Below are 25,421 nucleotides of genomic sequence, written 5' to 3'. Positions count from 1 at the left end.
AAGTTGGGCTCAAGATAAAGGAGCAAAATAAAAGTTTGCCAATAAATTGGAGATTTCTGTCAGAAGGACCACTGGAAAAACACCAAAAAAATTTGTAAACACCTAAATGTAGAGAAAGATAAATAAATGAAGAGGCCCATGACAGAAGGTTGAGTTCTTTGGAAAACTGAACTTAATAAATGATTTTTTTTTTTTACTATTGTATACAGGCAAGCCTTGCCAAGCATAGGCCATGTATAACGCCAATTCGTTATAGCGCTCTGTCCTGGAGAAAGTGTTCACTAAAAAAACAAGAATATCCAAAAATATAAACAGCGCTTACAAGTGAGAACACGCAGCAAGCAGTGCTGACGGAAGAGACAAAATATTTTTCGTAACATAACTAAGGAAACTCATCCTAGGACCTGTTTTCAAAAGGGTATTTGCTCCACATGTCTATTAGCACTGAAGGAAGGTGCAAATAGAGAATATGGGGCATTGTTTCATCACTGATGCATATACAGCTTTTGGATATTCCATGTGTTTACAAACAAGTGCCTTATGGCTTGAACAAACCTCGTTTGTAGACCAAGAGTTCTCATGAACTATTGCTTGTATGGGAATCGAAGCACTTACTTTGTCTGTAAATGAAAAAAAGTACCTTAATATAAAATCAAGGTGCAGTCAAAACATTGTTGCATTTCATTTAAAACATGCAATGGATGTGAAAAATTAAAAAATAAAAGTCCAGTCATTCCAGCAATAATACAATCATGACATTCACCTTTTTAGCATACCAAAAGTATCCAATTCATTTCATCTCCATATTATATTAGTGACACTTTAATAAATTAAGCATGCTTTTGGTGCTCTACACGTGAATCAGCGTTAAATATTTAACACTGGGGAAAAAGCGGTAAGCACCGTGGGGTTAACAGCATGAACCTATCCTGGTCCTCCCCCAACCCCTTTTCAAGAACCTTGCGCCGACTGGCACATGACATGGAGTTATGCTACAATATACATGTGTCAGGGTAAAAAAATATTTACATGATCAACATTAATAACTTATAATTTAACGTTTAAAAAAACGAATTCAACCTGTCAGCATTACTAATGCAGTATATTTAACACGTAGGCTTTCGCGACCAATATATCCCCAAAAACCTATATTTTGGATAATGCATTGCCTTAAAGCTTTCGTGACTGCAGGAATTAATATTCTTGGGTCTTTTGGTAAAGGCACGTAGATAGGTTAAATGAAAATAACAAAAAACTACGACGTTTCGATCGCAACACAGGCAATCGTTATGTAATTAATGTATTACCCTGACACATGTATATTGTAGCATAACTCCATGCCATGTGGTTTATTGACCATGACGATTGCTTGTGTTGCGATTGAAACGTTGTCGTTTTTTGTTATTTTGTCATTTTCTTTCAACTTATCTACGTGACTTTACCGAAAGACCCAAGAATATGGATAATGCAGTACATGGTTTGACCTAGGGTAGGGGGTCAGGAACATTCTGCTCCGGAGCCACATGCAGCTCTTTAAGGACTGCTTCACGACATTATTAAGGACCACCGGCTCTAGATAGAGGGGGTTTTTGTTCCAAATTATAACAAAAACGGCTCGTTATTTTAGTTGCCGACCCCTGACCTAATGGTAATCTTAAATAGAGCACCTTTTTATTGGACTTTTCAAAATTGCAGACGTAGCCTCTTCTACGTCATCGTTGTAATCATCATCGTCATCGCCATCACTTTCCAGAATCCTTCTGTAAAGTAAAAGCAAAGTTAACGCACACCGAAAATACTCAGAATGTCAAATACTGTTGATATGCAAAAGAAAAAAACAATTCCAACCTTCTTGGTTCTTTCGGTAAAGTCACCTCGACAGACCTGGTTTTCACCTGAAGACGGCTGCTTGCGTTGTGGCCGAAATGTCGTGAGAATTATTTTATTATGTTTTATATTTATTATTTTATTACTTCCCTTCTACGTGACTTTACCGAAAGAACCAAGAAGATGAATCCCTGCAGTCACGAAAGCTTTAAATCGAAATTCCAACCTTGTTTTAGTCCTTTTGACAATAACGATGCTATCGTCGTCATAATGTTTGGATTCAGAACTAAATGGTCCTTGGCTCTGTCCAGAAAAAGGCAGCTCCGAAGCTGCATCCGCACTCTGAATGTCATTCTCCACATGGGACAGCGAACTTGTATAGCTTGTCAAAAATGATTGGGAATTTTCCATCATGGAGTTAATTTCAGTATCGTGATTGACGTCGCCAGTGGTACGCTCTAAAAAAGAAAACACACGTGAGAATAACATTTCATTCCAAATATTAGTAACAAGACCTCAAGTACAATTTTTTTTACATTGATGTAATTATTTTATAAAAAATTAAGAGAATTAGTCTCCCTGAAAAAATGAGATATTCTTGATCAATAGATTAGTTGTACTTAGAATATTAAACGAATAACTTTGTTTCACTTTTTTTTTATTATCAATAGCAGTACGTTCGAATTATTACTCGATTTTACAGGAGACCTCAGCGAGCAGTTGATTAGGGAGGATTTTAACTTTAAAACATTATTTTGTTGTGTGGTGTAAACAAATACGCATGAAAATGGGTATGCACATGAAATTGGCCGAAATAGTATGCTGCACCAAGCAATATATTAAAATTTTCCTCCTCGCAAATTCTAGGTGCTACCATTAACGTGGTTAACGTGGTTAATGGTAGCACCTCTAGTAGCTGTAGGAAGCACAGCAACCCATTACATACAACACAAATTGAAACAGATTCTTACACACACCATTCGAAGAGTGCGAGCAAAATAAACTGTTATCAATTTAGGACTCCGAGAATATTCTCAGAAAATGTACCTTACACAAAGCATGTTTTTATCGGTACCTGGAGAAACATCCACAGCACTTTCCTCCTCTCCTTCTTCCTCCTCACTCTCATCAAGGACAAGATTAAATGCACTTGCCGAGGAAGAAAATGAGCTGCGAGGTGTGTTTTCCAGAGTCTCAGACATAAGCCTGTTCACTTGCAGGCCCATGAGCTGCTGAGAAGGGGACTCATTCTCATCCTCCAACAAAGAAGAAACAAGTCCAAGGCTGTGAATGTCTTTTGGCACTTTCACGTTGAAACCCTGGTTAAAGTTTGGCGTTTTCTCCATTGAAAATGTATCATCTAATTGCATTGGTTTTAATGAGCACGGCTCATCATCAACAGGAGTAGCGGAACCATTTTTCCGAGACTCGCAATCGCTGACAGAAGATTCTAAGTCTTTGCTTTGATAGCTCACGACGTCATCATTCGTGTCAATAGCTGGTGATTCCGCCACATTTCCTCGGTGGCATGGGTGGAGATTATTTTCATCTGGAAAGGGAATTCACAAACATGGATTTTATAGACCTAGTGAAATAAATTAATAAAACTAATGCTTTCAACTACTTTAAAATCATTGGTTGACATGACCGATAGAAATTAAAATAGAAATAGTCACCTTTGCATACATCGTTTGACAACTGCATCTTCATTATTGGAGAATCTTCATCTTCAGAAGAGACTTCCAAAGCTTTGCCAAACTAAACACACAATTTAACACAAAAGCATTACCTATGCACCTTTCTAAATGCACTTCCAAATTATAATCCGACAACTAAAATTGCTAATTAACTCGCATGTGTTCCCCAGACAAGTGATTATACATTTAAATAGAGTACATTTTCCTTTTAGAAAATGTTATTAACAAAAATGTTGAATTGTATTACTTGTGCATTTGCACCATTGCAAACATTTTATCAGCATTAAGTTGTCTAAATCTTCTTGGTTCTTTCGGTAAAGTCACGAAGAAGGGAAGTAATAAAATAATAAAAATAAAACATAATAAAATAATTCTCACGACGTTTCGGCCACAACGCAAGCAGCCGTCCTCAGGTGAAGACCAGGTCTGTCGGGGGAGACGCTGTCTCGCTGTCTCCTCGACAGACCTGGTCTTCACCTGAGGACGGCTGCTTGCGTTGTGGCCGAAACGTCGTGAGAATTATTTTATTATGTTTTATATTTATTATTTTATTACTTCCCTTCTACGTGACTTTACCGAAAGAACCAAGAAGATGAATCCCTGCAGTCACGAAAGCTTTAAATCGAAATTTAAGTTGTCTAAATGTTACTCAAGTTAATACACATTTAATATGGTGGGCTGTTAATTTACATAGTTGGGAAGCTAATCTCAGTTGACGCATCTCTACACTTCTTCTAAATAGGCACTGTCAAAGATTGTACCTGGTCAGAATCTAAGATCTTGCAGACGGACAGATTAGATGACACTGAGCGCCGTCGATTTAATTTGAAGGAAAGCTCAGCTGCCAAAACCTGAATGAAAACATGAAAAATATTACGCAAATAATACAATAGTTGTCATTGTGTTAAGGGCATTGTTACACCACGAATGAATATACACAGAGATTTTGGATATTCCATGTGTTTACAAAGAAATGGCTTATTGGTTTGAACAAACCTCGCACGCAGGTAAAGAGTTCCCATGAACATTTGCTCGTGTGGGAGTCGAAGTGTGGCTTCGTCTGTAAATGGAAAAAAGTACCTTAACATCGGGTCAAGCTGCAGTCAAAACAATGTTTAGTTTAATTTAAAACACGCAAAAAATACGTCTCAAATTTTTGATGTAAAAAAGCCCAGCGATATTAGAGCAAGAATAAAAGTGACATTCACATTAAGCACACCAAGTGTCTCAATGATTTCAAATGCATATATCATTTCGACACTTACTAAAAAAAAGACGTTTTATTTTTTGGTACTGTTATGTATTTAACTGTGGGAGAACATGGTGGCACTGTGGTTAGCACACTCCATTTATAACCCAGAAACTCAAGCTCAATCACCGGCCATGGCTACTATTAGTAAGGTGTAATACCTGAACCAATCTTGTCCCTGCCAAACCCCTTTGGTAACCCTTTACTGACCGCCATGGTGAATGAAGTATGAGCCATAACCCACATGACACGACATGGGGTTGTTATTTCCGGATTTGAAAATCAAGGAGATAGTGAGAAAATGCAGGATTTCCCTACAACAGTACAATATTAATGTTTCCTGGTCGCATGAATTCTTTAAAAAAGGTCCATTTTAATAACTCACAATTTTACTTTTTCAAAAATAAAAAATCCAACCTGTCAGCAACTACCTAGTGCTGTACATGGTTTGACCCAAGGTAATCTAAAAAGAGCACCTTTTTTCACGATTCGTCAAGCATGCAGACATAACCTCTTGTACGTCATCATCCTCATCGCTACTTTCCAGAATCCTGTGAAAGAAAAGCAATGTTAAATGGACATGTAAAAATATTAAGGGTGACAAACATAATTTTTAAATGCAAAGGGGAAAAAAAAGACAATTCCAACCTTATTCGTGTCTTTTTTACACAAACTATATTATCGTCATCTTCATCTTCATGTCTGGATTCAGAACTAAATGACGCTTTGCTGTGTCCAGCCAAACGCAGCTCCGAAGCGACACTTTGGATGTCACTCTCCACATGGGACAGCGAGTTGGCATGGCTTTTGACTGATTGGGACTCCTCCTCTATCATGGAGATAGAGTTGATTTCAGTATCACAATGAACATCTCCAGTGGTATGTGCTAAAAAAAAACACGCAAGCGAATTACATTCTGTTCCAAATATTCGTAATAAGATGTCAAGTAAAAGTTTATTTTATATTAATATTCATTGTGAAAATCATTTTTACGTGATATAAGCTTCCTGAAGAGATAACATATTCCTACACAAAGCATGTAATAATTTGTACCTGGAGAAACATCCACAGCATTTTCCTCCTCCTTCTCTTCCTCTTCCTCCTCCTCCTCACTTTTATCAAGGATGAGGTTAAATGCACTTGCTGGGGAAACAAAAGAGCTTTTGTTAGGGGTTTTCCTATCAAGTCCCCAAACAAGCCGATTCACGTGCAGGTCCATTAACTGAGAAGGGGACTCATTCTCATCCTCCAACAAAAGCAGAAACAAGTTTAGGGCTGCGTGTTTCTTTTGGCACTTTCACATTAGTACCCTGGTTAAAGTTTAGCGTGTTCCCAGGTTGAAAAATAATCGAAATGCATTGGTTTCAATGAGCATTTATCATAACCAATACAAGTATTTAACGATTTTTTCTGAGACCATCACCATTACACCCATAGTTAAGAGAGACCGTAAGTACTCCCAATACAAGATAATAAATACATCAGACAACAAATGAGGTTCAACTTGAAGCACACAACAAACCTTCAACTTCTATGGTGGACTTTTTAGAAAGCGCTCCGATATTTGAGATGTTCGGATTCGCCAGATCAACCTGCCAGACAACACACAGGCTCAAAGTCTCAATGATGTCCCTTTTCAACTGATATACAAAAAATATCTATTTAAACCCCTACATTATTCCAAACAATTGCAAAAAAAGATTTTTATTGTATTTTATTTACTGGCTCTGCATTGAAACAAATAAAAATGTGCATTGAAATAACGTCCCATTAGCATGGTTGGCTACATTCAATGCGAACTAAGTTTGACACGCAAAAAATTACTTGAAGAAATATATATCATTGTCAGCTACTTTACAAAGTTGATGAGGCATAAAGGTCTCTCAGTTTCCAACATTTTATCCAACTAATTACATTTTCATAAAATGCATCTGCAATATTCTTATATTAGTTACTATCCCTTATAGCACACTTCTGGATCCATGATTTCATTGTTGGTTTACTAACCTCATCCTCCAAAGTCAAGTCCACCATATCCTGGCTGATTACAATAACGTCATTTTCTTCCTGCTTGTGGCTTGGCTCCTTCAGAGATTCATAAGATCCCATTTCATCCTCAAACTCTGTTAAGATAAAATACGGTGTCATTAATAACTTTTCAAATAAAAGCTGTTTGTCAGTCGTGCATCCATGGGACTAAGATCGTTGCATTTAGCCTCAATAAAAACACATTCCTGCGGAGGGAGCTGGTAGGAACGTTGGGTTGCTTGGTCAATGGCCAGGGTCAACGGCGGCGTGGTGTATACCGCAAATATGCCCGACTGTGAAGGCGGGCACAAGCCGGCGTGAGTAGGTTAAACGTTGAGTTTTATAAGGGCACCACGGGGTGACCAGCCCCTCCCCACCCAGCCCCACCCCTCCCACCCCCAAACCCTCCCCACCAGCCCCTCCCCACCCTCCCCTCCCCACCCATTTTTGGATGCATGACAGATGGACACAATAATCCCCTGTGGGCTGGTGTAACCAGGAGGTTCCTACCAGTATAATGTGTTGGACAATAGTACAACTGGACAAGAAGAACCAAGGACTTACCTGGTTCAGGTTTTGTTTTGTTTTTTCTGGTACGATCCTTGCTTGTTCCTTGATGTGTGTCCAGGCCTCGTGGCGGTTCAGTACCGGCCAGAATTTGCTTGCGGAACTGCTGGTTCACTTCGGATTCTGCTGCCATTATCTCCTGTGCCTTGCGCACCTGTTCCGTGACCAAGATGAACAAACGACACAGTCACACAATAGTGGATTTGATAAGGTCATGCCCTTCTGATGGCGTTATTTTTTAGACTTCATTTTATAAAGTGGCCAAATTCATTGGCTCCTTTGAAAAAAATATCCAATGTGTATTCCACATGGCAATCAATGCATGCTCTTAAGAGTGTCTCCCTCTTTACGAGAGAGTTACACCACCAAGAAGGCTGGGTTCAAACGAAATAAAAGATGCTGTGACAAAGTGTTTACATTTCGCATTGCGTGTTGAAATAGGCTACGAGAAGAAATTAAACACGGCTGTGGCCTGTGCAGACCTGTCTGCCAACTATGACACCGTCTGGCAAAAGGGCCTCCTGCTGAAGCTCTCAGCTACTGCACTGGCAGCGGAAAATGCGAGGGCAATGCTGTCCAACTGCATGTTCCATGTCCAAAGAGCACACTAAACGTGCATTTCTATGGGAGGAGGATCACCCACGTGATAAGCCACTTTGTTGAGCTATCATTTGTGGCCAGGTCGCTTCTGAAAAAGAGCTATATAGCTCAGTGAGCCTTACCTGCAAATATAATACTTTAGTTTAAATACTCTCCAGCTAAGCACTGCGCAGCAGTTTGGGGAAGCAGCTTGCACATGAACCTGATCGATACCCAGCTGAACAGATGCGAGAATGCCACGTTGCAAGAAAACAAAAAGGCCATTACAAACACAACACTACCCATCCACAAAGACCTTGCCCGCCTGCCACCAGCGAGGATAAAATCATGCCAACCAACGGACAACAGCAGAGGCCCTTGCTGGCATCAGAACCAAACTGAATATCCTTCGGTTGAACCTCCTGGCTTCACACTATCCCAGCGGCAGTCGGTGATCATTAAAATCGCATTAGGACTTCCCATGGATGATGTAAACATGTGATGCAAACGTGGCGATTAAAAGACAATCAGCACACTACTTTTGTCAAATCTCGAACAATGGAACATATCGTTCACAGTTGCCCCTTGCATCATATTTCCCTGCATGATAACCAAAGTTAACTTTGTATACGACGATGTTCCTGACTTTCTATCAAAACTTGATCCCGCCTGAGTAAATGTTGCTATTTACATCTGACAGAAGAATTGCATATCCTGTAAAAATTATTTCGTAGTTTGCCTTGAATAGGTAAATGTACAGTCATTGTATTTACCATTTTAGGAAAATTATATTCTCACCTGATACTTAAAGAAATTATTTTTTATTTCATCACAAAACAGCAACAAGGCCTCCCTCACTTCAAGTGCCTTACCCGTTTCTCAATGTAGTCCGCACCTGCTTCTTCAACATTCTCAGCATTCGTTTCTTCACAGGAGTACATAAGATCATGATCGGAGATCCCAAACATGTCTTTAAAACAAAGAAAAGAAAAAAGCATGTGATTACAAAAATACACCATCAAAAACCAATAGCATATTTTGGATTTATGGTATTAATTTTGAAAAGTTAATGATTGTAAAAAAACCCTACTTATTCAATCAACATTAAGCAGCAAAGCTGCAAGAGCCAGTTTATAAAATCTTCCTTTCATAGAGTCCAAAATAATAATTCAATATTGTTCATTTTCCCCTCCCAAATTTAGCATTTAACGCTTGTAAAAAAGAGTTAATTTCATAAATTTGTAAGTTTGCTACATGTAATACATAAAATATGAATTTATTTCCACTGCTGAGCCCCACTGAGCAAGTATTTTTACAAAGACGACCATAATCCAAAGTGCAAACAACATGCGCAGAAACTAAAAATATGTACATGAAATGCCAAAATCGAATGCAAACAAGCGTTTAAAACAAATTTAAGTGTCAAAAATCTTGTCCCAGACATATGCAAATATGCAGCCTCAGACAGGGCTTGGTTACAGCATTAGAAAATGTGGCAGAGGTAAACCTATAACAGGGCCTTAACATATGCTCAAGATAAATGCATAATATTAAGATTGAGGACATTCCAATATGTGGGTGCTGTGCAAGGCCCTGAGAGCCAGTCTGAGTTCTCGACCTGGGAATGGTCAAAAGGAATTCAAGTGCATCTAATGTTTCGAGGATTTGTTTTGAATGGATGAAGAATGTCAGTTACACAATGAGCCGATCTGGATTTAAGAACATTGTAGATGAAGATCAACCAGTGTCGATATCTATGCAATACCGAGTTTCATCAGCTGAAGAAAATAGCTCCGTGATGAGTTATATACGGGGACTCTTAGAGCTGAATGGAAAAAAACCCCATTAACGTATTAAGGGGTGTTTGAAGCGGATCTGTGGGCTACAATCGCAGTCAAGCAGAGGTGGGATGGTAGCTTCAACAAGCGAGTCCTGAGAAGAAAGCAGTGCTTAGTTCTAGAGAAAAAACGATTTAGCATTTACTTTTTTTTTATATTGTCAATGCGAGTTGAAGGTAAGGGAAATAAATAGCATATTCACAAAACACTTGTGGATCGCAACCTTTGTTAGAAATAAGTGTAAATGTATCGCATTATTCCGAGTTATATTTGTGCCGAATAAACTGTCGTGAATGTCAAGGATTCGTTTGATCATCCATTTTTCCCACAATTTACACCATGCCGCTAACGAGCATTGCTAAGATGGGCCAAACCAAGTGCATTCTAACTGTGCACTGCTCCATTCGTTTTCATGCACATTACAATATCAAAGCGAGAATTTTCAAGGTCACATGTAACAAAAATATTTCTATAAAGAATTAGCACGTTTGCTTATACATCTTTAGCTTACACAAATATCAGAATTGGTTAAATTACCTATAGAGTTAAACATCTCAAAATCTGCTCATTTTAACAATTTGATGAATATTTGTTGCAAGGAAAATGGCAAAATAAATCTGAAGTGGAATTAAGTCACTTCATGAAGAGGTAAACAAAAGGTAGTTTTACCCAGTGTATGGAGGTAGGCAATGTGCTCGTCCAGAGTAGTGTCAGTCTTGCGCTGTGCCGAATGCATGCCCTGAAGATGAATCTGCGTTCTGGACGATTTTGTATCTTCAAGAATGAAGAGCTCCCGGAGCTCCTGCTGGGAGAAATACCTAAAGCAGCCAAAAACAAGGACACAGGGGGGGTTCCACTACTTACAAACATTCGATTTACGAACTTTCAGGAGATATGAACAAACCTGGTCTGTATGTCCAGTTGCCTGCTCGGACTGAGAGTCGCAAGTTCGACCGCCGCACAATAAATGGCAGCGATTGTTCGGTGTCAAACACCGGTTTGTTTCGAGTCTCAGGAGCCAAACACTGAAAGGTTTAGTCAGGTGCTGACATCTGTTAACAATGCTATTGCCTGTTACAAGCTGATTTATGAAGAGGAATCGACAGGAGTAAAGTTGGACTTACGACCAACCTTTGGAACCCGACTCATTTCGTAAGTAGACGGAGTCCCTGTACTCATTACTTATAGGCTTTCAGCCCTTTCACCGGTTACAAAAAAGTTGTAATTTTAAGAACTTCGATTAAAAATGCTTTGAAATAGCTTATGCTGAGCTATTCCTGCGGAAATCCTACTCCTCTACCACGTTCTACTGTGGGAGATTTTTTACAGGAACCTTGATTCTCCTATAAGCAATATTAAAATATTATCCATTCAAAAAAATGGTACACTATTCTAAAAGGGTTAGCATGCCATCTAGTGGCAATCGTTACATAATTTTAATGGAGATGCAGGAATTGCATAGGTATTCTATAGCCGATGCCCTATTGTGCCAAAGTTCACATTTATTTAAAATGGTGATTTTATTGCATTCCATTCAAAATTTAAGGGGTATACTGGACAATCTTTAAGCAGTCAAATAATTCGATTCATTTGAATGGCAAGACAGACATTTCCTTGCTGTAGTTTTCACACCTGATGAGGATTGCTTGTGTTGCAATCGAAACGTCGTGATTTAATTTATTTTATACCTACGTGACTTTACCGAAAGAACCAAAGAGTATGGATCCCTGCAGTCACGAAAACCTCAAATCTAGAATGAAATGGGAGATTCTTTGGCAACCAAGGTGACAAAAACACTCTGGGTCAAAATATAGGTGTACTGCGAGTGACGGAATACAGCTATTACCTGAAGGGATTTTTTTTATCGCCAGTTGTTTGCCTGATCAGAGACTCCTTGAATATTTGGCGGCGGTAGATCTTTTCTTCCATGGTCCCACAGGTAATCAGCCTAGGGACAATGAATAAACAACATTATTGCACAAGAAAATGCTGGGTACAATACAATTTGGATTTATATAGCAACCAAATGTGACTGCGTTTCAAAACACTGGGTACGTTACATTGATGGGTACATTTAATTTATGAAAAGACAGTCATCAATAAGCAAAAGGAAAATTAAGGGCATGAGCCTTAACTTGATCAATGGATTTTTATTTCGATTTAAAGCTTTCGTGACTGCAGGGATTCATCTTCTTGGTTCTTTCGGTAAAGCCACCCGAGAACGGCTGCTTGTGTTGTGGCCGAAACGTCGTGATAATTTTTATTTGATTATGTTTATTTTTATTATTTTATTATTTCCCTTCTACGTGACTTTACCAAAAGACTCAAGAAGTTGATCAATGGAGTCAACATCACAAATGGCTGGGGAAAGCTAGAGTTATACAGAAGACTATGTGAACAGCAGACAAAAATGAGTGTCCTCCCTCTGAGGTTGACTGGGGGATTTGGAAGTCTGGTTCCTGGAGTAGACTGTGTATAGATTGGAGTGGAATGAGATCAGAGGGGGGAGGTAGGCAGAGAGAGATGAGTTCAGTCAATCAAGGAGAATGGGAGTTGGTTTGTGGTGTCAAAAGCAGCAGAAAGGCTGAGGATAATTAAGACTATGATCCAATCCAAAAAATATAACCGACCACTCATAGGAGAGCAATTTCATTAAAATACCCCTGGCAGAAACTAGACTGAACTGGGAAAATTCATCATGTTAGAAGAGGCGTTCGGTTACAAGGGCAGACAATAACCCGATCGAGGACCTCACCAAGTAAAGGTGGGATTTGAGATCAAACAGAGTATTAAAGAGATGTTCGGGTTAAATGTCTTTTTTTTCAGGATTAGTGACAGCAGTCTTCAGAGCTAAGACAATGGTACCGGATGAGATGGAGGCATTGGCGAAGATAGTAATATACAGAGCCAGGTTGCGTAGACTGAGGGATAAGCTGGGGAGATCAAGAGAATCAAGGATCGACATGAAGTACCATTAAGATTATCTTAATAATGTATTAATAGTATACTTTCTGCCCCGCCTCCTCCCCCCCCCCCCCTGAAGCCGACCTCTCCAGTGCTGCTGCGGTGGCCCACTTCACTCCAGTGGCCCGGGTGCTACTGCAGAGTCCACTTTCTGCCCTGCCTCCCCCCCCCTTCTCTCTCCCCCCTACTGCCGAGGCCTATGTAAACCTCATACCACGGCAAATCTCTCGCCTACTTCAGCAGTTTTTCCTTGCTGTGGTTGTCCCACCTGATGACGATTGCTTGTGTTGTGATCGAAACGTCGTGATCTATTATTTTTCTACCTACGTGATTTACCGAAAGAACCAAAGAGTATAGTATACTGGAAATGTATGAATTTGGCTTGGACATTACCCTCTAAAATGTTACACAATAAAAAAAAAATGTAATTATCAACGTGTCAAGAATATCTCTTACCCTTAAGAAAAAATCAAAATTCAAAATTTTTATAGCTTAAAAACATTTATTTTCCACAAGCCATATGAAATAAACATCCCTAGGTTACATATGTTAAGTTTTCTCGCACAAGACCTCAAACTCTACCGGTAGATGATGACATTGTCAGTTTGTCCAATGCGATATGCACGATCCACTGCTTGGGCATCGGTTGCTGGGTTCCAACTCGGATCAAGAATCACGACACGATTTGCAGCAGTAAGTGTCAGCCCAACTCCACCCACCTGGCGAGCAAAGATATTACAAAATCAGTCATAATAATATCGAAAAGTTAAGGTGATTTTAAATAGTATAAGTGCCAAATCACTAACACAACCAAATAACAAAGAAATGTTAATTTGCTTTGGCCGATGTTCACCACCACCCACCACCAATTGTGAATTGGTATTGCCCTTGAAAACAGGTGAAGCCAACTATGGGTATATTCGAAAAAAATGCACGTAACACTCCACTTACCTGCGTAGTGAGCAGAAACACATTGAATGCAGAGTCCTTCTGAAACGTTTGGACACGTTTCTCTCTTTCACTGATATGCGTTATTGTTCCATCAATTCTCATCACCTTAAAGCCCTTCAAAACATAACAAAACATTTTTAAAAAGCATTCACTTCAAAGTGATGAAAGGTAATGTGATATAATATTCAACATTATGTTAATTCGTGTTATTGCTTTTTGAGTCTTGGCAGTAAACAAAACATGAATCATGTTAACAAAATGTAATTTTACTTCAGTTTTTTTTCTCTCCAAGGGATACAAGTAATACATTAACAAAAAAAGCTTCTCTAAAAAAATAGGTTTGATAAATATTACCACCAGTGAAGAAAATACATTTACTTGTAAGCACATTTATTACATAGAAAACTTCTGAGTATAGGACAAATTATATTCATAATCAACGATTTTTGGGTTTAGATCGCGTTTATTTATAAATGTGTCGTAACCCTCCACCACCCGACACGGCCAATCAGTAAAAATGTGTCACGTTGACAAAGACAAATAGTTCACTGCTTTAGCCCACCGGTGTGTTGAAGCAACAACATTTACAATTTGAGTACTTATATTAGCCACATCTGGGAAAACTAGATTTTATGATCCAGCCATGAAAAAAAAACCCCTAAAATTACTTGTCCACTGGGCAATAGAAATTAATCTACAACCTCAAAATTCGCTTCAAATGGAAACCTCCCTCACGAGTGCTGCAACTTACAAAAAGACCGACGACTATTAATCCGAATATTTAAAACATAGAATTAATTAAACTAGTCCTGGAGAACAAATCTGTTGCAAAGATTGGTGGTTGCAATAAAATGTCGGTGACAAAGTTATTGTGAACAAGTATCACTGGGAATCCTGCATGCACAAAATTACATTTGGCTTCAACTAAAACTCACATTCATCAATAAAACTACCTTAAAAAAGGAAAACAGACAATCAGCAATATTTTGGGTAATGGCCCTTCTCCATAACACAGGCCAGAGATACCTCGCACGTTGGCCTCCTACGTGCTCTGGTATCCACGATTTAAGGGGCATTGGCAGAAAACACCACCTGTTTCATATTTTTCCAATGTGTTAAGGTTTGCCCAGTTGTGGTTCTTGCACCACTGCCAAAGCAGTACCATCAAATAATTAGGCTTTAATAGTCATACCACTTTAATACGAGAGTTCACCGACGATCGCTGGGATAGGATCCACCGCCTGGGCCATCAACTAATCAGAGGGACGAGCCGAAGTTCAAGGACGGAGCTCAAAGCAGAGGTCGCAACCGGTTACCCGATACCCTACCCGATACCCGGCTACCCGTACCTGGCCAGGTACGGGTACCCGTTTGCGACCCTGGTGCGGCTGGGTACGGGTAGACCGTGAGTCACTGGTGAGTAACTGTTTGTCACTCATTTCCCAACGTCTTGTCTCTTCTCACAATTCAAGTTCCTAGAATCAACCCACCCACGCCTGCAACATGGCTTCATCCCAGAGGTCGCAATCAGGTACCCGATACCCGTACCCGGCCGGGTACGGGTAGGGTACGCGTACAGCCGGGTACGGGTACACGTTTGCGACCCTGGTGCGGCCGGGTCCGGGTAAGGAATCAAGACCCGTTTGCGACCTCTGGCTCAAAGGCTCCGGGGAGTAACCATCTAGAAGGGTCGTGAGAGGGCGTGGCTGTAGGCGGGGCTTGGTGACGTAGGTCAGGGGATATAGGGGAAAGCCGGAAGGGGCTCGGGGTCAGTGTGTGGAGCCAGGGAGCGAGACCACGTCTCGCGCCTCCAGAACGCCAGCGGCCACGTGGCGGGCCGGAGGCTTCCTCCTTGCGAGCCGCCTGCCAGCGGCGGCGCAGGAGCAGGGAAAGGTGTGAGCGAGCCGGCGCGAGCAACAACATCTAACCGCGCGGAACGGGAGTGCAGCCGTGTCAGGGTGAAGAGCGCGGAGCTGTCCAGCTGTCAAGGAATGAATAAATAATAAAGTAGACACAGATCGTCGTCGCAGTGGTTTATTACACCACAACCCAATCTCACCTGATGTTTTAGGATGTGATCGATGATATCCAGCATCTTGAGTGACTGAGAAAACACCAGCGTTCGGTGACCCTCTTGGCGCAAACGCTCAAGTAGTCCAATCAGAAACGTCAACTTGCCAGACTCCTGCAACTCACAAGAACGTCACACGTACACAATTCACATTTGTACAAAACTACCAAAGGCCTTCCAATGTAACTAATGTTCCTAGATGTTATCACAAAATTGTGTTTAACATGTCAAGTATTTAACACGTAGGCTTTCGCGACCAGTATTATTCATAATAAAAAGGTAAAAAATGTGTCACGTTGACAAGACAAATATTTCACTACTTTAGCGCATCGGTGTGTTGAAGAGTGGATCCACAACATTTACAATTTGAGTACGACGTTTAGCTGAAAATTACATCCAGCATCTTCGGGCGATTTGCCAGATTAGTGAAGCCATCCACCACATCACCACCCAGCACAGAAATCCTCTCTCAAGACACTCATACATCGGGAAAAGACAGTGTCAGATGGTGAAAGTTTAGGGAAAGAGATCAAACATGTTAAAGCACCAAGGCTGGATGGCTACAATAATGCTCAAATTAACAGAGCATTCAATGCCAAATCAAGATCGAACAACAATACTGCTGAAAGTGATTATCAAAACAATTAAAATACCATGTATCTCGGGAGTTACTGACAAACTAGCCCGTGTTTTGCAAAAGCAAAACATTAAAGTGAGATTTGGTACGGTACACAAAATTCAAAAACTAGTGTCTTGTACTAAAGATGAATTACCGAAGTTGGCAACAGATCAATTGCTTATGCGGTAAGTGTTATATTGGACAGACGAGAGGTAACATTAGCGTAAGATTAAAAGAACACCAAAGGAACATTAAATTCTCCCAAACACAGCTGTCAGCGGTGGCAGAGCTTGCTTGCCAACAAGGACATTCAATTGATTATTATCACGTTTAAGTGTTGTGCAGAACTAATTATTACTGGGCAAGATTAGTCCGAGAATCAATTGAAAATGAGAAGAATTCAAAATAATTGTAATCGCTGTGATAATAATACGCTTCCAGGCTGCGCTGAGTATAGCTAAGTAATACACAACACATTGCAATTCCTTACAGGTGAGTCACATGCTAAGTGGCTGATTATTGATCAATTACATAATTCCATACACCCTCATCTCCGCCTCTGATCTCGAATCCTGATGGGGTTCAACAATGATGACGTCATCCTGCACTATTTAAGACCGGAAGCAGGTGGATGGCTTCACTATTCTGGCAAATCGCCTGAAGATGCTGGATGTAATTTCCAGTGAAACGTCGTACTACTCAAATTCTAAATGTTGTGGATCCACTCTTCAACACACCGGTGCGCTAAACTAGTGAAATAGTCTTTTGTCAACGTGACACATTTTTTACTGATTGACCGTGTCGGGTGGCGGAGGGTTGCAACACATTAATAAATAACGCGATCTAACCCAAAAACCTTTATTATGAATGTCAAGTATTGTATGTAGCTCCCAGCCTTTACCTCTATCAAGGTCTTGGGAGGAACATTCTTGATGCTGGATAAAAACCAGTTACTTTCAAGACCCTCCGGTGCAATTCTGAAAAAAAGTTCACGTGGTACTTTTAAAATAAGCTTTACAAATTATGAACATTTAGACACATTAGTAAAACAATTGCATTAAGTAAAAATGCTAGTTTGGTTAATGATATCTTTCAGATATTTTCTTTTGCTATACTAGAATGTGGCATGTCATAGGGTCAAACAACCAAGACGTTTCATGGAATTCCTTTGAGATTACTGGATAGCTTCGAAACTGCATCGCCGACCTCGTGCAAATTGTGCCAATGGCTCGCACACTGACGGACAGGCCACCCCAACTGCCAATAAAACAAAAACTATGACCGTTTGAACGATTTCAGATCAAAATTGGCACCGTTAATTTTTTGTTTTTATGGTATGCATAGTGATGCGATGTGTTACTTTGCTTGCGTCCAGCTTTCTTCACTATGTAAGGACTGATCATGTTTCTTTACTCTAAGTGGCACAACATTTATATTTTATTACTCGTAACAGTTAAATATTAAACACTGACCTGCCAAACTGCTGATTGAGCCCCAGCTGAGCACAGGCCCTTTCTGGCAGCAGACGCGGGTGAACACAAATCTTCTTGAGGATGCCAAGTGCAACAAGTGGGGAGCGTGTGGAGTCCAGCAGCTAAATGACAAGCACCACAACAAACTGTAACGCTGGTCTGCAACAATTACTTTACTTTCGACTGTCAGTGAACCAGAGGGAATTTTCGTATTGTAATGTTGATTTTACTCTATTGCCAAATGCATGGAAATTAACTGTTACTATGCTACACGATTGCAAAGATGCATCTTATATTTTAGTGCGTGCATTATAATTCCATCCATGTAAGCATCAGTTTGACATTTCTCAAAACAAAAACGTATCATTCCTTCAAAACCATGTGCATGTTTTTTATTTTATACAAAATCGATTTCATACTTTGTGCAACTGATCTCCACCAGTGTTTCTTGAAGTAAATGCTTTATTTGTCCAAAGGGAAATTCCAAGAAATGAAAGTACAAAAAAGGTCTGTTGTACAATTGCTTGGTGCATTGCTTGAAGGATTTCTAAAGGTCTTTAGTTCTAAAGGGCAGGCAGGTCTTACATACCTCTTTGATGTCGTCCAGATTTTGGAAGTCTCGATAGATTTGTTCTTGCACTGGGCTTAGGTGAACCCATACAATCAGGTCGTTTTTTCTTGTCAGGGTAGGCATCTCTATTTGAACTCTGGCATCGAAAAATGTATATAAAAGGAAAATCGATTGAATACAGCTTTCATAGTTCCGTTAACAAGATCCATTTTTCAAAGCAATACTTTTTGCAATTTCGATTTAAAGCTTTCGTGACTGCAGGGATTCATATTCTTGGTGATTTCGGTAAAGTCACGTAGAAGGGAAATAATAAAATAATATTTCCCTTCTACGTGACTGTACCGAAAGAACCAAGAATAATTATTTATTAATACTAATAGCACTAAATTATACAAATCTCAAGATCATAAATGTCAATGACATTTTTACATGAACAATACACTTCTACAGGAAAGCATTAATACCTCTGATCCACGTTGCCTACTGTAGGATCATTTTCTTTGTTATCCCGGAGCTGCTTCGCATGAAGTTCCTTCGACTGTACTTCAGCTTTTGTTCGGCGAAGAAAATACGGCCCAATGAGCTCTTGCAGGTTTTCCGCCATTCTCGTACCCAGTGCTTTCTCACCAACAGTGGCATCCTTTTGGCGTGCCTGAATCCACACACCACAGCCAACATTGTCCATGTGCTCATCTGTAATGCGGTTAGGCAATTCGGTCCAGAAATAAAAAATTACCAAGCCAGGACCGTCTTTCATATACCATTTTACATAACAGTGCATTAATCCATGAACATCAATTCTTAAGGTCACATTGCATTCACCAAAGAATGTGCAAATACATGTACTTTATTTATTAATTTATATGTTTTATTCAATGGGTCCAAATGATCCTTCCAGCCATTTACAGGCTGCTGCATTCACCCCAGTTCTAAAAATAAACGTAATTGCAACCCAAAATGACAACTCAATCCCGCAAGGAAAGTCATCAAGTGGCTATTTCATATCGTTAATAACTATACAGTTTGAGCACACATGTTCCAGATTAAAATGTTCAGTTAATTTAATTTAGCAATTTGTACACAACATGTAATTGAAGCATTGCACAGCAAACAAACAAACAAACCTTTGTGATTGGGTTTTCATATTCCATCTTAAAGGTTTTGGATGTGCCCAGCAGTGACCCCTCACACACAAAGTCAAACAATGCCCAAATTTCCTACAGAAGTAAAGGTTAAAACGGAGATTAAGTTAGAAAACAAATGCCAAGCGATAAATTGCATGCCGAATGTCAAATGTTGGTTTAAAAATTGGAGGATTTACAAAAACATGATCAAATTATTGAACATTTGATTGAAGCATTTTTATTGCAAATGTAGAATTATAATTAGATGCAGCTGCTTATATAAAACAGTTTTGTTAAGACTGGCGTGTTTAATATCTAATAAACTTGCATGCAGTGAATACCTTAAACAACAAACATTCAGATTAAAATAAAACAATACAGATACTGTGTATTGTGTTTGCAGTGGTATTAAACTGAGAAACAAAACAAACCGCATTCGTCATAAATACTGCCTCGTAATATTTTTCTGAAAAACAATTGTTCAAAACGTCGGCCTGGATTATATATATATATAAGGCAGCAGTAATGATGAAACACAGCGAGTTATTTTTCACTTTCACACCAACCTTTAAGTTGTTCTGCACTGGTGTCCCTGTCAAAACCATACGGAAATGTGCTGGAATGGCATGAGCACTCTTGGCCGTCTTGGTTGATGACGTCTTTATTTTATGCCCTTCGTCCAGAAACATTGCATCCTAGACGATGACATCGTGAGCAAAAAAAATAAAATATGTGAATATTTACAATACTGAACAAAGGGCAAGGTAATATTTTGTGAATTATAATGCACCAACGCATTCAAACCATATATAAAAATAAACAGATAGAACCATATATATCATCATGTTAAATGTAATGTGCATTACTCAAGTACATTTTCAAAGTGAACAGTATAAATTGTCCTGGCCATGCTTTGGGAAAAAAAAACCCTTCAGATAACATGAATGTGACTGACATAATATTACTGTGACAAGCTGAAATACACTGCACCTGTGAATGTCATTTACTCAGGCACAGTAAATTTACCAGCATGTCACGATTATGCATCTTGCATTTCTGCCACGTATCCCATCAATAATAGCTAGTAGCCATATGCTAGCCACAGAGGTCACTTTAAACGAGGTAATACATCTCGATTTGCATTGTCAATGGATTTTTAAGTAGGCAGGCAGTGGTGGAGCATGCCTGTAATCCAGAACCGTGGAGGAAAGGGTTGGCAAATCAAACAAATGTTGCCAGTAGAATGTGGTACGGCATAGTGCGGCCTAATATCGTCCGTTCCTTCTGTGTGGGATAAAAGTGTTGCCACCTCCCACATGTGGGGTTTCTTCAGGTGCTCCAGTTTGATCACACATGTCTACACACTCATCAATTGGCCAAATAAATGTTAATATAACAAGAGGACTGAATCGCTTGGTTAATTGATGGCAGTGCCTCGTTGCCAGGGGGATGTTGTATCGGTCTGCAGTTCCTCAGCAAATGTAAGATGCAATTTTCATGAATGACGTAATATAAAACCAAACATTACCCAAAAACAACAGAGCCAAAATTACAATGCAAGCTAACAACAACTGCTCACCCAGATGAACTCGTGTCCTTGGTATGTGGACAGCTCATGCCAGTTATTCACAAGGAGCTGGTATGAGGTGATAACAACTCCCTGCGTCCGTTGAACTTTTTGCAAGTTTCTCGTTCGCTCATTTTTGCTGCCATAGAACTCTCGGACCGTGATTCCTGGTGCCCTGCGAGGCAGAAAGTATGAAGTAGAGAGTATGTTTTCTTCATTACTATTTTAACTGAATAACCAAGAAACAAAATTGTTGAAATTATGCAATTACTGTTAAGAGCAGTAACAAAGAGTGCCGGTTATAAAAAAAAGCCTATTCTTAAAAATATATAACTCACCACTTATCAAATTCAGAAATCCAAATGCTCATTAGAGTGGTGGGCATGACCAGGAGAACATGGCCAAAAAGTGAAGCATCAAACATGCCCGAAAGAAAAGAAATGACTTGAATAGTCTTGCCAAGTCTAAGAAAAAACAAAAAACACCAGCAAGTCAATACCATCCACCACATTGTATTCATGTCGTACGAAGTGAAATTAATGTTTTTGCATTAATCAAACGTTAAAAACAACCAAATTTGATCAATGCATACAAAAACTTAACCTTCAACGACGAAAATCCCCTACACTACACCTTGCTTGTAGTTATACGAAATGGTCACTTTTGACTTAAAACTTTCGTGACTGCAGGAATTAATATTCTTTGGTACTTTATATATAAAAATGGTCACTTTTTTATTTGCAGGAGTACTGGATGTACACTTACCCCATGTCATCGGCAAGTATACCACCTTTACGCTTATTCTTGAATAAGTTGTAAAGCCAGGCAACACCCACAAGCTGATGAGAATACAGCTGGTCATGAAGTTCATGGTATAAATGAAATCCTGAGCCAAGGACGTTGATATACTCATCTTCTTCATCATCACTGCTGATAGCAGCTTTCAAAACTTCCTGGAATGTAAAGCCATTTCACAGATTTTGTAAACTTTCATCAAACACTGCATTCATGGAAATAACCAAACAACCCTATCCATCAATGTGCAGGAAAGTAATATCCTGTCACAAATACTGGCATGCATTCCTTAAAAATTAAACACAATGAAAAAGCATGTGTAACATTCAAATTATTGATTCAATCTAAATAGTTTTAATGTTAGCCCGAAAATAGTTTGAGTCGACAACATTATTTTGTATATTTAGGCAACGGCACAAAAGTTATCATATAAATACCTCGTAAATGGTTATATTATAGGCAATACCAAAATAATTACAATGGATTAACACGGCTGCAAATTACATTATATCATCAAAACGTGGCCTGCTGGATTGCATTTCTGATGTTAAAGATGCATGTAAATGCGGCCACAACCTCCAACGTCTTTATCTTGAGCTCTAGCTTTTTGCTTGCATAGATCTTGTACGCCTTCTTCAAGCAATGCACGGCGGCAGTCAAGTTTTCACTTCGCAGGGCATCCTTGGACCGCATGACATACTGTAAAAAAAACACACACACAAACGTTGAAAACAAGACCCCTAACCTTTTAATGCATTGAATGGCTGCGTGTGCGCGCGTGTGGATTTGTCATCTCCATGTTGACCACTGTGGGCAAAAACAGTTTCACCCCACCTTTCGGTATTTCACAGCGTCAGGGTTGTCCTCTTCTTCTTCCATCTCACGGCCAGACATCTGACCCGTGTCCCTTTCCCTTCCATTGCTTCACGTACACACAGCACACGCACACAGAGAGGAAAGGGTCAGGAATGACAAAGGACACAAAACATCCCAACAACAAAACACGTGCGTACCGTCTAGAAGAGCCCACAAAGTTCTGCCGTTGTGAGCCGATCACAAGGTTAGGAGGCACAGCGTACAAGTCCATGTGATAAGGAGCAAACAGTGGTGGTGGTGATATTCCCAATCGATATTATCACGATGGATTATTTACACCACAACTCCCCCCCCCCCCCCGTGCATTTCGAAGCGCTAAAACCACCGGAGGCTTAGCGATACAAATGCCCCCCTTTTACAATGGGAGAGGGGGGGTCCCATTTACCGTCAAATGCTCACACGCAGCGCAGAGGCATCCCGATTTATCGACCACCGAAGGTGATGATGAGCCGATTCTTACGGCCTATATTTGTATGAAAGAGTCGTGCGCGCTCGCAGACGGTGAATCGCTCTGGCCTCATTATAAAGTGGCAACACACCACCCCATCCGCCGCCCCCCTTTGAGTATGTACGTTGAACTCTCTCAATCGGGATTGTTTATTAAAGTTGCCACAGCGGCTTCCTCGTATCGGAAGAGACCCTTCGAGCGCCATCTGAAAGCGAACCAACTTTGCTCCGAGGCCAGCCACGACGGGGCCGCGTTCACTCCACTGCTGGACGCAGGATCCACCTCAGCAACTGCACGCTCCATCTCCCTCACATCCATCCTTCCTTCCCCCTGTGGTCGTGGCGGCGACGACGGTGGCGATGTAACGAAGTCACCCCCACGACCTCATCCTCATCCTCCTCGCCACGTTTCTTATTTCGCGCCAAAACGTCGCCGGACCGCGACCAAACAAAAGCTAACGTGTACCTGGAGTCGCTCGTCGACATTGCCGGTCAAAGAATTCGCCCTCGCAGGTCCACGACGAAGCCGCCGGACGAGGGAGACGACCGCGCTCGACGCTTTACAAATTCAAAAGTTCACACAAATGGCGCCAATTCGTCACGCAGCCTTCGTGGGCCACTCCTCCGTTGAACGCGAAATCTCGCGAGAACTGCGCCCGAGCACCCCCATACGTTGCACTGCGGCTCCCAAGTTATCGCGATACTTGGGGGGTGCGGGGGGGCAGCGAACGTTTGAATTTAATTGGACGGCACCAACACTCCCCCCCCCCGTCCCCCACGTGACGTGGCTCGTTGAGAACAGCACTCGGGGTGGGCGATTCCAATGCGTTTGGAGTCGTGATCGAAGAATCGATTGTGATTTCGATTCCTTATGGCAATCCAAGAATATGAATCCCAAATTCCCGGAAAAATACATTCTTCCAGACCATCTATTTTGTTGTAGGATATATTATTATTATTATTATTGCTCGATCAATATGGCATGGACAATTCAAGAATTAAGTGGTGATAATAACGAACTATGTACAATCAATATGATAAACATTGACTGAAGGTTCTGAATATGTTGTGGTTACCTGAATGCTAGTCAAATATCGATTTAAAGCTTTCGTAACTGCAGGGATTCATCTTCTTTGTTCTTTCGGTAAGGTCACGTAGAATGAAAATAATAAAACCACCTCCTACGCATTTCACAAGTAGTACTAATCCCATATCTGCATTTCATATAAATATGCTAAATTCCTATTGATATGCAAATTATTTTGTCAAGGCGCTCTTCCCCCTCCAACCCAGCTTAAATATACGCTCCAAGCCTGGGGTGTTTCATTCAGACTCTGTCTTCCCGACAGACCTGTTCTTCACCTGAGGACGGCTGCTTGCGTTGTGGCCGAAACGTCGTGAGAATTATTTTATTATGTTTTATTTTTATTAATTTTTTATTTCCATTCTACGTGACTTTACCGAAAGAACCAAGAAGGTTAATCAAATACTTTAGGATACCTTCATGAAAAAATACATTGGAAAAAAATTACAATAAAGTATTAAAATAAAAAAAACTATAAACATACCAAATTTCTGATTTAAAAAAAACTAAACAATAATAACAATTCACACAAAAATAGTTGCAACCTAATACAAAATCATAATTCACACAACAAAAACGATTTCATACGAACCACCTCACTCCAATCATTTCTTCTTCAACTACAGGTTGTAGTATAGCGAAGAGAATCATGGTGACCTGCCTTGCCTTCAGGTATTGAGCCTGTGGGTAATGAGCTGTCCCTCAAGGTTTAGAGCAGAGGTCGCAAACGGGTTTTGATTCCTTACCCGTACCCGTACCCGGCCGCACCAGGGTCGCAAATGGGTACCCGTACCCGCCCGGGTGTGGGTAGCCGTTCCCTACCCGTACCCGACCCGAAATGAGTGACAAACGGCTACTCACCAGTGACTCACGGCCTACCCGTACCCGGCCGCACCAGGGTCGCAAACGGCTACCCGTACCCCTTCCCGGCCGGGTACGGGTAGCCGGGTATCGGGTAGGGTACGGGTATCGGGTACCCGGTTGCGACCTCTGGTTGTAGTATAACGAAGAGAGTCATGGTGACCTGCCTTACCTTCAGGTATTGCGCCTGTGGGTAATGAGCTGTCCCTCAAGGTTTGGAGGCATCCTCTCGCT

At 40.5% G+C, this 25,421-nt stretch overlaps 1 protein-coding gene across 1 annotated transcript; it reads right to left on the bottom strand.

Annotated features, from left to right (window-relative positions):
• Positions 1-1,639: 1,639 nt before the first annotated feature.
• On the bottom strand, positions 1,640-23,915 carry ERCC6L (ERCC excision repair 6 like, spindle assembly checkpoint helicase). Its single transcript, XM_061561267.1, has 30 exons — positions 23,709-23,915; positions 22,754-22,841; positions 22,496-22,618; positions 21,890-22,077; positions 21,463-21,588; positions 21,137-21,299; positions 20,124-20,252; positions 19,558-19,650; positions 18,898-19,085; positions 18,452-18,569; positions 17,863-17,984; positions 17,292-17,367; positions 15,760-15,885; positions 13,701-13,814; positions 13,332-13,468; positions 11,632-11,733; positions 10,455-10,603; positions 8,820-8,917; positions 7,366-7,522; positions 6,781-6,896; positions 6,296-6,365; positions 5,827-5,916; positions 5,422-5,659; positions 5,250-5,324; positions 4,521-4,584; positions 4,286-4,375; positions 3,504-3,585; positions 2,903-3,376; positions 2,054-2,285; positions 1,640-1,760 (listed from the first exon to the last, which is right to left on the bottom strand). Exons 1-30 carry the CDS (start codon positions 23,726-23,728, stop codon positions 1,655-1,657), a joined length of 3,954 nt encoding a protein of 1,317 aa, XP_061417251.1. The 5' UTR covers positions 23,729-23,915; the 3' UTR covers positions 1,640-1,654.
• Between the last annotated feature and the right edge of the window lie 1,506 nt (positions 23,916-25,421).

The sequence above is a fragment of the Lethenteron reissneri genome, chromosome 27, assembly GCF_015708825.2.
Source record: "Lethenteron reissneri isolate LAM-NWPU_2019-01 chromosome 27, ASM1570882v1, whole genome shotgun sequence".
Taxonomy (NCBI): domain Eukaryota; kingdom Metazoa; phylum Chordata; class Hyperoartia; order Petromyzontiformes; family Petromyzontidae; genus Lethenteron; species Lethenteron reissneri.
The sequence above is the reverse complement of the archived record's forward strand: the minus strand, read 5'-3'. Positions and strand labels throughout refer to the sequence as shown.

Excerpts from the sequence above, each read along its gene's own strand:
- ERCC6L (XM_061561267.1), bottom strand. The coding sequence starts at position 23,728 with ATGTCGACGAGCGACTCCAG. Across the intron at positions 15,886-17,291 it reads CTCCCAAGACCTTGATAGAG|GAGTCTGGCAAGTTGACGTT; the intron begins GTAAAGGCTGGG and ends TGTGAGTTGCAG. Across the intron at positions 6,897-7,365 it reads CAAAACAAAACCTGAACCAG|AGTTTGAGGATGAAATGGGA; the intron begins GTAAGTCCTTGG and ends TTATCTTAACAG.